General features: G+C 38.1%; 1 protein-coding gene across 1 annotated transcript in view; it reads right to left on the bottom strand.

The window, feature by feature from the left end:
- The window catches only part of ITSN1 (intersectin 1), a 268,969-nt gene that overhangs the window by 106,854 nt on the left and 148,249 nt on the right, over positions 1-13,866 (bottom strand). Inside the window, exons 17-18 of the mRNA XM_006153903.3 lie at positions 11,844-11,931; positions 11,568-11,707 (exon numbers count right to left, since the gene is read on the bottom strand). Of these exons, the coding sequence (XP_006153965.1) occupies positions 11,568-11,707; positions 11,844-11,931 (228 nt within the window). The remainder of the gene's footprint in view (positions 1-11,567; positions 11,708-11,843; positions 11,932-13,866) is intronic.

Genomic DNA, 13,866 nt, shown 5'->3' with positions numbered 1-13,866 from the left:
TGCTGCTACAAGTAACCTGTACTCTTGGCTTAGATTAGGATCTCTACATGAAAATGAGGACAGGAAGATGGTTTGAAATCAAACAAGAAAGAGTCCAGAACACCAGAGTCAGCACAGACAAGGAAGCCCTAACCCATCAGGGACCTGTTGCACAAAGCCTTCAAAAGGAAAGGTAATGAATTCACTGATCTCCATTTGTATCTATTTTAAAATTTCATTTTCAATAGAATTAAATTCTAAAGTAGGTTCAGAGGGGATAATTTATGGCAATAATAATAATACATAAAATGTCAGGGGCTGGCTCCTGACAAGCAATGATGCACAGGTTAAGAGAAGCCAGATCCCACATGGCAACTGCAGTGTGAATCCTAGCACTGGCCCGCCCGAAACACGCCAAGCACAAGCAGGAGTGCTTAGGATCTGACAGGCTGAAGGGCTAGAAGGAGGAGAGTAGGGACTGTGGTGTGACTAGACACTGTGGAGAGTGCTCCCCCTTCTCTCATGTTCACTCTTAAGAGTACATACAAGCACTCTATCATGAGTTTTAAAAAAGTAATAATAACAACTTAAAAAGATTCTAAACTCCAAGTACCTAGTATGGGCCAGCAAGTGAACTACAGAGTACATGGTCTACAGGTTTCCTTTTGCTCTAAGATTTGTTAAATTCTTAGATACTGCTGACCACATAAAAATGAATCCTCTTTTTAATTTCAATGTCTCTTTCATTTAAGCTGTTATTCTTACTGCAGGAATAAACCAAAAAGATCTAAGCAAAATAACCCTGAGCTCAAGTTAACTATAAAGGAGTAAGAAATGACAGGGGAGAAATAATATTTTAATTTGATGTTTAGGAACTTGATTATATATTTTAAAAAGAACAGTTCTTATTTCATCCAGGAAAAATGTATTGACAGGCAGAGTGAGATTCAAAATATTTAACAGGCACAACCAAAAAGGATTCTGGCCATGGTATACCAGATAGACCATGGGCACAAATGAATGTTTTCCATTTTTTCAAAGAATTATACTTTATATATTTATTTATGTATACTTTATATATTTCCTTTCCAAACTGGGCTCTGGTAATTAGATATGGATTTATAGATCATTACTTGCCATATACGTCCAAGAAAGATGGAAGCAAGGCTAGTAACCCATTAGGAGGCACTATAAAATGAAAAGTGGCTAGCTCTGTAGCACGGCAGTTATGTACTGTGCATAAGGAAATGGATCCCAGTATAGCTGACTGCGGTTTGAATCCCGACTCACGCAGCTTGAAGAACACATTGGGCACATCGTGTGCATGCCAAAAATCCTGATAGGATGGAGGAATGGGAGAAAAAGGACGGAGGCACGATCACGCCCCACTGGGACATGCTTTCTCTCCTCTCTTTCTCTCTCTGGTGAGCACACATGCCTCCTGGCAATATAAATAAATAAATGAGTGAAATATAAAGGAAATAGAAGTAAATTTTAAAAACCAACAGAAAGAAATGATGCCAGTGAGTTTTAAAAACAGTTTTTAGGGATCAGCAGATGGCAAAGTGATTACATCACGGGACTCCCACATGGCCGACTGTGGTTTGAGTCCCAGATCCGGTGGCTTGAAACTCACACTGGGCGCATGTGTATGTGTGTCCATGCCAGGAGGAAAGTGGAGAAGAACGGATAGCAGCAAGGCCATATCCCCCGGGGGGTAATTTCTCCCTTGCCCTCTCACTGTCTCTGTCTCTCCAACAAACACACATGCCCTATGGCAAAATCTCTTTAAGAAAAAAAACAAAACAATTTTTAAATGCATCAAATACATAAAGATATTTTAAATTTTTAAAATGCATTTGAGTATAGCAGCATTATAGGATAGGCTGTTCTGAGCTTTGCAACTGTCTAAATAAGTTGCAACTCCAAGTACATCCAAGGAAACGGAGCTTGCAAGAGCCATACAACTGCAGATGTCCAAGAGGGAAACAGAAGGCTCTGGCACATTATGGTCCAGACTGGAAGACTGCAAAGTCCTTCTGCCATGTCCTTCATCCAAGCCAACACTGTAGAGATCACAATCAATTTTAAGAAAATCGAGATGCGCACATAGGCAAGGTATTCTTGGTCTCCTTTCTCCTTGGATTCAGGAGTTTAAAATGGCACAAACCTATATAAACAGAACATTTATGATTCCTAAGATGATAAACTTATTTAAAAAGTTGAACTCCAGGGACCAGCAGATGACATAATGGCTATGTAGCTATGGACGTCCATGTAGTTGACCACAGTTCAAATCTTGGACCTGGTGGCTTAAACTCACGTGGGCATGTGTGCGTGTGTGCTCATCCCCCCTGGGGTATGATTTCTTACTTTCTGTCTCTCTGTCTCTATCTTTCTGGCGAGCGCAGGGTCCATATGGGATGGAGAAATGGGGGGGGGGGTAACTGCAGTGTGACCAGACCAGATTCTGTAGCGGGGAGGTGCTTTCTATCTCTCTCTCTCTCTCTCTCTCTCTTTCTCTCTCTAGCATGCATGTACATATACGTACACATTTTCTGGTCAAAAAAGGAAAGGAAAATAGCTGAACTTCTAAGAAGGCAACCTATCAATTTAGGAACACAAACTAAATGACTTGCCTTCCTTTGCCATGACAAAGCCCGTGAGGAACACACAGTCCTTTCACCTAGGGGAGCAGACTGCTGCACTCATCTCTCGTCTTTCTCAGTACTGCTACAGACTCAAGCATAATACAGATACTTAAAAAGGCCCTTTCAATCCTTTCAGAGAAGAAAATTTTCAAGAAGATGGGCAAATCTGGTGTCATTAAGTTCTTCTTGACCTAGGAAATGAGTGAACTATTGGGAAATGTAGCTAAGAAAAACTTCATGGCACTAAATATATCAACTTTTCTTGGTAAGCAACCTCATTAAAATAAATGTGAAAATTCTAATAATCCACATGTACACTGTAGCAGTTATTTCTCTATTATGACAAAGGAAAAAAGAGAACAAATAAAAAATTACTAAAAATCAAAAGGCAGTAGCAGTATCTCATGTGTGGTTCTTCCTAAAATTAACTTATTTAAAAAAAAAAAGTCACATATTTCTTGGCTGGATTTATCTAGCAATATGGTTATGAGTGTAAAATTTGTTAATTTCTCTCTATGGGCTCTATTCAAGTATATAATATATTTTATACTACATAAAGTGAGTAAATACTGTTTGCTAATAAACTATAATTACTTTCTTAATAAATAAGAAATTATTAAATAATCATTCAAAAGTTCTAGCTACATGTTACAAACCACTTACATGGAAAAATAAAGCTACAACATGCATAATATATTTGCCAAAATAATAAGTTTCATCATCATAACATATATAGAATTCTAAAGATATAGAACGGCTTCTTAAGTAAGGTCCATCATTAAACTTCAGCCCTGTAAATACTAAGAAACCACATGCAAACTTGGAGTTTACGCATATGTTTCTGGCAAAAAAAGCTTGTAGCAATCATTAGGTTCTCAAAGGGGTCTTTGTTCAAAGACAGAATATGAGCCACAATAAAAAATTATTGGCAAATAAAGACTGTCTTAGATTAGTTAAGAAAAATGAAAGTCAGCTTGCTTTTAATTTTTCCCTAAAGTAAAATGGGAAAAGTCACTTACTTCCCCTAAAGAACTTGGATAATTGAACCATGAAACATCTTTGGACATTCTATGGCATATAGCCAAAGTATTTCAAAAGCAATATGCTTTACAAATTGAATATTCAAAAATATCCAATTACTTTTTCTCTAAGAAATATGGCTCACTTTCAAGTTTACTGAAGATGGTTGCTCTATTGCTATGCTAAGGAGCACAGAATCACTCGACTTAGTAATTGTGATGGTTTATTCTTTATTTGGTCTTGGAGACACTTGAAAATAGATACTTTATGTAAAGTAGCATTAGTAGAAATACAGAGAAGTATCCACCTAAGCAACATACATAGGATTCCTTTTCATAATCAATACTTTGCATAAATACTTATAAAGAGGGAAAAAATTAACAGGGTCCTATGAAAGGAGACTAGCAATTAAGAGGCATTTATTTATTTATTTATTTTGGAGAGGTTTTTGCTATAGGGCGCGTGCGCTCGCCAGACAGACAGAGACAGAAAGACAGAAAGCGAGAAATCACCTCCCAGGGGGGATGGTCACGCCGCAATCCCTTCTCCTCCATTCTCCTCTTGGGATCTTGGGCACGCACGCACACGTGCCCGGCGTGAGTTTTAAGCCACCGGGTCCGGGATGCGAACCGTGGTCGACTGCGTGGGAGTCCAGTGACATAGTTATTACGCTAACTGCTGGTTCCCAAGAGGCATTTTTTTTTTTTGAAGGACTATATTGGTTTTGGCTTTTGCCTCATACTGTCTCTTGGAAATGAGAGACAAAAGAGACAAAAACATTCTTTAATTACTTAAAATTTATGAACTCAATATCAACAATCAAAATTATTTACAACACATCATATTTATAACCCTCATACTGTTAATATTAAGCTGACTTCATAGGAACTGATCTATATACCAGAATCAGAAATTTCAGGTGTTTGTGTTATCTATAGTAAACTTATAGTTGTAGAAGTGTTTTTATACAAACATTATTTCTCACCTAAGTATAGTGCATAACACATAATATCAGAATTTATAAAGGCCTTTTGAGTTTTATAATACATGATATTTTCCCAATTACGTGTTGTGAGAAACAAAGTGAAACTATTAAAGAAAACTGATCAATGTGCCAATGAGGATGGGGAACTTTAATTTGTGTGGGAAGTGTCTGAAACAACTATTTTTTTTTTTTTTTTGGAGAGGTTTTTGCTATAGGGTGCATGTGCTCGCCAGATAGACAGAGAGAGTCATAGAGACAGAAAGCGAGAAATCACCCCCCAGACGGCATGGTCACGCCACAGTCCCTTCTCCTCTATTCTCCTCTTGGGATCTTGGGCACACACGCACACGCGCCCGGCGTGAGTTTTAAGCCACTGGGTCTGGGACACAAACTGCGGTCGACTAAGTGGGAGTCCAGCAACATAGCCATTACGCTAACTGCTGGTTCCCTGAAACAACTATTTCAGAACACAGAGACTGTACCCAAATCAAGGTAAACTGATACTCCATTTACAATAAAATTTTAGTTTGTTCATTCTTCTTGTGTTAAAAGTGGGAGTAGTGGGGACCAGCAGTTAGCATAATGGCTGTGTCGCTGAACTCCTACGTAGTCGACCGAGGTTCAAGTCCCGGACCGGGTGGCTTAAACTCATGCTGGTGCATGTGCATGAGTTCTCAAAATCCCAAGAGGAGAATGGAGGAGAAGGGGCTGCGGCGTGGCCATCCCCCCTGGAGGGTGGTTTCTTGCTTTCTGTCTCTCTGTTTCTCTCTGTCTTCCCGGCAAATGCATGCGCTCTATAGCAAAAACTTCTCAAAAATAAATAAATAAATAAATAAATAAATAAATAGGAGTAGTAAAGAAAAAGATATACTGATTGGCTATGTAAATTCTAAGACTGGGTTTGCTAATGTTTAAGGATATGCTTAAATGTTACCTCTAAATCTGAAGTCAATATTTAAGTAAGTCCTATTCCCCATGTACAAACTGGTAGGCAATCAATGTATCATTAAATGTTATAGGACAGCGCGTGCGTGTGTGCGTGTGTGTGTGTGTGTGTGTGTGTGTGTGTGTAAAAAGGTAAGAAGAAAAGAGCTGGAAAGCCCTGCCTTCTCTGTAGTAAGAGTAGGTCATTAAGGAACTTTTCAGAGCCCAGGAGGTTGTAAAGTAGTTAAGGTGCTGGAATCCTACATGGCTGACTGTGGTTCGAGTCCCAGACCTAAAGACTTGAAATTCACACTGGGCACATGTGCATGCATACTCTAAATCCCAGGAGGAGAAGGGACGACCTGATAGCTTGCTTTCTCACTTTCTTTCTCTCTCTGGTGAGTACACAAACCCTATAGCAAATTAAATAATAATAATAATAATAGTAATAATAAATAAAATTAAATAATTCTTTAAAATAATAATCTTCTTCATGAGACTTTGGTAAGTATCCTTATACTATAGAAAAAGAAAAATTACTCCAACTTGTCCTGAAAATTGGAATTTTTCTCAAAAATGTCTCAGCTTCATTTGAATAGCAATATTCTATTTGTTTACATGCATGTGATTGTAAATAATAAAACTGTTAAGGAGTATGGCTAAACAAGGGAAGAAAAAAGAAAGGAAAATAATTTTTTTCAAAAGATTGAGTTTTGCTTTTCTCCTTTACCTGAATCATGTTTTTTTTTTTCCTTAAGAGAGATATTTGCTAAAGGGCACGCGTACTTGATGGACAGAGAGAAAGAGACAGAGAGATAGAAAACAAGAAATCACCCCTCCCCCCCAAGGGGGAATGGTCACACTGCAATCCTGTCTCCGTTCTCCTCTTGGGATCTTGGGCACACACACACACATGCCCAGCACGAGTTTTAGCTGTCAGGTCCGGGACTTGACCCGTCGGCAACTACATGGGAGTCCAGTGACGTAACCGTTATGCAATCTGCTGGTCCCCTGAATCATATTTATTAAATATTTTTTTACAACTTTGAAAATAAAAAAAAAATCCACAGTATGAATAAAAACTTTAATCACTAACTAACCAACCAACCAATCTACCAACCCACTGGTAAGGCAAAGAATCTAATACACATTATCTGTCAACTATTTTGAGTTTTTTTTTTGTTTGTTTTTTGTTTTTTTAGAGGTTTTCGCTATAGGGTGCGTGCACTCGCCAGACAGACAGAGAGAGACAGGGACAGAAAGTGAGAAATCACCACCCGCGGGGGATGGTCACGCTGCAATCCCTTCTCCTCCATTCTCCTCTCGGGATCTTGGGCACACACGCACACGTGCCCGACGTGAGTTTTAAGCCACTGGGTCCGGGACGCGAACCGCGGTCGACTATGTGGGAGTCCAGTGACATAGCTATTATGCTAACTGCTGGTTCCCACAACTGTTTTGAGTTTTGAGAGTATTCTAGCTATATGTCTATATTTAAGGCATCTATAAAGTTTCCCCAATCACAAATAAAGAGAATTAGAGAGTTACAGGATTTTATTACTTTTGTGCAGAAGAGATCTTTTCTAAAGGATCATACAGGTTTAAAAAAATATAAAAGCTTTATCTCGAACAAAATAAGACTGCAGACTGTAAAACACTATTCTACTAATCAAAAGAAAGTAGTTATTATCTGAATTCGCACTGATTTCTCTTCCTGTCCCTGAATCTTCTCTTTCTGGATTGTTTTCTTTCGTTGTTTCCCTTTCATGTACCCCCCCACCCTCACCCCACTTTTCATTCTGTTCTGCAGTTCTTTCTCCAGTTCTTTTCTTTCCCCTCTGGTTGCTAAACATTTTGCCTTTCTCTGCCTTATAATGAATGACTGCCATGAAAGCAAGTGTCTGAAACCAAGAGCATAAAAGCCTTAGATAAGCAAATAACCCTACTTACCAAATTGGCATTCTCATTTCAATATCCACTCAGTATTTAGATTCTAATTTTTAGAACAGGTACTTTACGAGCAGCATCCATATTTCTTTCTTTTTTTTATTTTTAAGATTTATTTATTTATTTCCATTTGTTATTATTATTTTTTAGTTTGACCAGAGAGAGAGAGACAGAGAAAGGGAGAGCGAGAAAGCAAGCCACCAGGTCCGGCACTCGAACTGTGGTTGAACATGTGGAAATCCAGTGCCTTTAACCATCACTCCGTCTGCCAGCCCCAAAAGAATCCATATTTCTAATAGCCCCCCTTAGTGTCTGTTTAGAAAACCTGGATTTCCCAAGTACATTAAGGAATATAGTCTTTATTGTAAATTAGTCTTAAATACTCAAAGCTTGCTGAGAAATAAAATACTATATACCATTGGAATAGTATACTGACCATAATACTAACTCCCATATGATAAAAATATGAACATAGACCCAAATAATAACTGAGTATTGTTGTTCCAATTTTTGCAAATGACAAATTCATTGACCTAGAATGCTTGCTCTAAAGACAAAGCAGTATACAGTAACCTGATCAGGTCGTAAGTCAGAACTTACACCATCGCACACACACAACTTAACAAGAGGAAAAAGTCAATCATACTTGACAATTAGTCACAACTAATCATTAGTAACTTTGACAAAAAAGGCTTAGTACTCCATGGCAAATGCTATCTTAGACATTGAGCACTCATCTGCGTAAGGAAAACGGAAGCACAGAGCTGGAGCTGGTTCATCATTCTTAGTCTGGGGAAGATGTGCATTGCCTGAGGAGGGCATGGAGACCTTTAGAAAGGAGTCTAAGTGGATGACGCAGCCCAGAAGAACTGCCAGGCACTGCCACACTGCCTCCTCCACTGCCTCTGACTGGAAGAAAGAAATGCCCCAATGTAAGCGGCCATTCCACCAGGACTTGCCCAGCACACAGCAACTAGACAAAGCAACAAGGATTCAGCTTTTCAACATGAAACAAAATCTAGCCTCTTTGGGTGTTGGATTCTCTTTATTTGATATACAACGAAGCTTTGTAAACTACAAGCCCTACTCTATGTTGTTCTGGTATAAGGGTTAGGATATTAAAATATCAGTGATGACAAAAACTGCTATAACAACAACTACCTTAGATTACCAAGAACAAGGTGAAGCCAAGTGCCACTGTCCAAAAGGTCTCTGCCAGTAATGTTATTTGTCACTTGTTAGAGTCATAGTTTTTTTAATCCATAGATAAGCACCATATATAAGAAGAATAATGATTGGGATATCTCTATGTGTGTCTCAAGGGCAGTCCAAAAAACTCCCTAAAAGTTCAGTTATGATTTTCTTATATACTGAAGTATTAAAAAAAAATACATAACCAATCATTTTAGGTTGCTGTTTCTGGAACATGAATTTGAGAAGACTACTGATTTTTTAATATGTCTTATACCTCAGAATTTGGACTAAATCAGAGTTTAGCCTATACCATTTTTAAGGCTAAAAAAAACTGGATATAACTTTGTGTATCAAAGTAAAATGACTGAAAGCAAGAAGCTTTTTTACCAAAAAAGAGAGAGCGAGAGAAACAGAGATTTGTTCTTTTCCTAAATGTTCTCCTCCTTTGAGGAGCTAGTCATTCGATAAAGGTTTAGTATCCTGGTCAACTAAGTTTAAACTCTTCCACTCTGAAAGCTACTTCTCCAGTGTCACTGTTCCAGCCTATAGTGAGTGAACTGTGTTTTCTTCCAGATAAACAACCTACATGAACACGACATACACCTGCTAAGTCCTAATTTCTTTACTATGTTCTCTGGTTGGTTTCCTTTAGGAAAAGGAAGGTCTAGAATACACAAGTTCACACCACTGATTAGATGTGTGGAGTGGTTGGATAACTGCCAAGATTCCACTCCCAGTAAAGCGGAAGTCTTATTTGCATCCAGGGTAGAAGCTCTGAAGGCACTGCTGTATCAAGAGGAGCATTGAAGAGATCTCAAGGGTCAGGATGCTGTCTCTTCTTGGCTTACCTTATCATGCAAGAAATTACAGTTGCTAATGAATACATTCTCGAAAGTAAAAAAGAAAGGTCTCTCACTAGATTGCCATTTTCTAATACCTGAAACCTTATTTTGGGAGTCAAGAGGAATCTTAACATTAAAGGGAAAAACTCTACTACTTCCTAGGTTCAGAAGATAGTTGAATACTAACAGTTTATATTTCGAGACTATTAAAAAGTACTGTAAGCTTGTAACAGTATTATATTCTTCCTGCTTATTATAGTAACAAGTCACAACAAGAGTTAACATGAGCATTTTTACTTATTATTTTAGTGATGGAGAACTTACAGCTACATTTCCAATACTGACGTACCACATAAGCATATACATGTGAAAATAAATCATATATAACATACACACACACAGACACACACACACACACACACACACACACACACACAGTGTAAGCAAAATGTGGAAAACCCTAAGTTGGTTCAAATAATATTCTCCCTAAGAGCATTTTCCTGGAATTGTATGACTGAAGAGTTTATTATCTAATACTGTGAAAGAACAAGACAAATAACTCAGTCTGAGATGTTAAGACAATTTGGTCTGGAATTTCAATTTAAAGGTCAACTAAAAATCTCAAAGATGCTTTCTAATTTTTGTTTTTTAGTAACAAAAAATAGGAGTTTTATTTATTCCTAATGACAAAAGCAAATAGCAAAAATCATATATAATGAATTTTAGGTTAAAAAACCCATTTGATTGAAAAAAAGTGTAATATTCAATATCTTATATGAACATAGTTGGAAAAACTAATATCTTCTAAAGTTTAAAATAGTATCACTAGTATTTGTAAGAAAGGAGCTGCTTGCATCCTGGTTTATTATAAGACTGCCTTTTAAAAAAATTATCTTTTATCTGCCACATAGCTCATGGGCTCACCAGAGAAAAACAGACCACGGGAGAGGGAGAAAAGCGCCTCCTCATGGTTGACACTCATATTGCAATAATCCCTTAATTTGTACATCGAGGCGGGGTTTAGTGCATGCACATACACCTGCCCCGTGTATTTTTCAGGCCACTAGAGCCAAGATTCAAACCACGCAGTGGGTCATATAGGATCTGGCTCCCTTAATCACCAGGCCATGTGGCCAGTACACTCTGGTTTTAATGTAAGAATCAAACTTTTTAAGACGATAAAGTTTTAAATTTAAACCAAAATACCAAATCATTTTGTATTCTCTCAGGGCTTGGCATTTTCTGGAGTTATTCACTGTGTAAATGTGACAAACTCAGGCACCACTTCTGCCACAGAGACAAGAGCAAGTATTCTACTTAAACTGTAAGCTATTTATTTAAGATCTACATTTAGTACAATTCTGAAGGTAATAAGTGGCAGAAAAGTTCTTAATTATAAAGAGAAAGCAAAAGTCAGCTCTGTGGCCTTTCTCCACATTCTCCACAATGTTGAGGCAGCCAGATCCCACAAAGCCGGCATGTGGCTTGAGTCCTGGACCTGGTAGCTTGAGAAACACATTAAGCACGTGTGTGTGTGTGTCCATGCCCAAAGTCCCCACAGAAGGGTGTTTTCTCCTTCCCCTCTCCCCTCTGATGAGCCACACCCTCTAGCAAGTAATGATAATAGTAATAATAATAATAATAATAAAGAGAGAGAAAGCAATCCCTTTTAGTAGTTTTCAAAGAACCTAAGGAAAGATGAAGCTTCTGAAGACTTGCTTTTGGAATTCAACTTGATATGGTTAGAAACAGACCAAAGGCTATAGATGTGTAGAAATGTAACTCAGGTTAAAGACAGATGTTATACTGGGGCCACTCGCTCAGCCTTAATTTATACATGCCAAATTCACATTTATTGTAAAAAAGAAAAATGTAATTTAGATCGCATAATGTTCATCTATAAATGTCACAAAGGCTGACAAACCAGCATGATAACTTTTTCTCCAGGGATTAAATACCAATGAATCCTCCAGACAGTCAGAAGAGTTACAGGGTAAGACATACTTGTCGACACATGATAGTTACCTTCAGCTGATTATTGAAAATATCTATCTCCTGTAGTTTTGATCTAGTTTCCTTCTCCACTTCATCCAGTTGGTCTCGCAGCTGCTGTCGAGCTAGTTCTTTTGCTTCTAGGGCTCTTTTGAGTGTAAGAAGTGAATCTCCTATTTTAGAAAAACATTGCAAGTTAAAACTCTTAACTGGCAATGGGGAAAATGGTTTTGAATGTTCTCATTTTGCTTAAGGAAATTCTTGCCAGTAAAAAAGGAAAAACATTGAGTTTAAAAATAATACACCTACTGTGCAAACTGTTTTGCTGAACTTGTTTTAATTGGTCATTGAGTATCTGTTTTTCAGGAATAAGTCTTCCAAGCATTTGTTGAGATTCCTAGAAGAGAAGGCAAAAACCAACAATGAATGACAGGAAAATTTACCATGTCTACATTTGACATCCAGGCAGGGCTTAAGGCAGTTTTCTCATTCCTTAAAAACTCCAGTCTCATCCCCAACCCCCTGTGGTGAAACTCCATTTAATCACTAGTCAAGGTGACTCTTGCTTTCTTGCAACTGTTTGCCAAATGCTTTCTCCTAAATTTAAGTGAAGATAGTTCTATCTCCCTTTATGTTTCTTAAACTTATTTTTGTTTACCTGCTCGATATTTCTAAGCTTTAAAAATGTACTGCAGGGCCAGCCTATAGCTAGTGGTTAAGATGACTGGATGCCAAAGGGCCAACCATGGGATTCAAGTCCCAGACCCAGTGACTTGAAAACACCCCAGGTGCATATGTGTGCATGTCCAAAATTCCAACAGGAGAGAGAGATGGAGGACTGCAGCACAATCATGTCACAAAGGCGGGAGAGGTGCTTTCTCACTTTGTCTCTGTATCTCTCCTACAAGCACATGTTCACCTAGGTAAATTGTTTTAAAAAATGTACTATAAGTAGGACTTAGCAGAAAGAAAATTGAAATAATAATCACTCAGTTATCTGAAGATCAAATGCAAAGGCAGTGATCCTATAGTTTGTAAACTGACTCAGCAGTTTAAAGAGGAACTTGACTCAACTCGGATTCTCAACAGGGCCAAACTTATGTTTACATACATCTGAACTTAGAGAAATCTAAAAGATATGTACTTTTTTTTTTTTTTTTTTTAAGATAGAGTAGCCCTATTGCAATCCTCTTGCCTCAGCTTCCTGAGTAGCAGGAACTACAGGCTCACACCACTGAATTCAGCTTTTATGTGGTTTGGGAATCCAACCTAGGCCTCCCATGTGGCCTTAGTCAGCCAAGAGGGGCACTGACCAGTGCATGCTAAAGAGACTGGGCCCATCAAAAGATTTTCACAAGTAGAATTTGAGCTGTGGTATACATTTATCTATCACACAGAGCTAAACCACAATGTATAAGGTTGTTTAGTGTTTTTGTGACCTGCCAAGCACAGTATCTGCTTAAGTTTACCTGAATTTATTCCATATGGTTTTTGTACATTTCAGTAAAATGGTAGGTTTTCCAGGATATAATTAGAGTATCTGAATCTTTACATTGATTAAAAAGTGATATCTACGTATTGACTTTTGGTTGAAAAAGGTAAAAATACTCTATTAAAATTTTTCATCAGAGGCTAAGAACCAGGTTCCCTAGTTTCCCTGGGGACAACCACCTTTAGATGCAGATTGGCTCCTGTGCAATAAATCTTTGGGTACTATCTGTCTGCACGGTAGAAAGCTAAACACAGAGGCTTTAGAAGTGTTTCTTACAAATAATACACAAACACACGCATCTTGACAAGACAGAATACACAAAGCAGATCATATTCCAGATCATACCAACCAAATTTTTCCTTCTCTTAGTCTTCTTTCCAAGTTAAAGTAATACCCCTTGCCCCTGAACCCCTGGTTCTTTCCTGAACCAAGACAAACAATGAAATATCAAGATAAGGTCTAGGCTCAGCTCACTGAGATTGTTTTAATAAACATTACTTTAGGGCTAGCAGGAGCATGGAGCTTAAGGCAACTGGATCCCACATAGCCAACTCCACGGTTTAAGTCCCAGACCCAGTGGCTTGAAAATCACATTGTGCAGGTGTGCATGCATGCCCCAAATCCTGAGAATGGAGAAGGGACTGTGGCATGGCCATGTCCCCTGGGGGGTGACTTCTCATTTTCTATCTCTCTGCTTGTCCACAGAGCACATTGTGACCTATGGCAACAGCAACAACAAAAAAATATATTAAAATGTATAACCTGAATTTCTAAAATAGATTAAATTGATACCTAATCATTTGCAAAGTAAGTAACACTAATCCTTTTTTTTTTTTTTTA

Source organism: Tupaia chinensis, unplaced genomic scaffold, assembly GCF_000334495.1.
Source record: "Tupaia chinensis unplaced genomic scaffold, TupChi_1.0 Scaffold000392_1, whole genome shotgun sequence".
NCBI classification, from domain to species: domain Eukaryota; kingdom Metazoa; phylum Chordata; class Mammalia; order Scandentia; family Tupaiidae; genus Tupaia; species Tupaia belangeri.
This window is presented reverse-complemented; position numbering and strand designations above follow the sequence as displayed.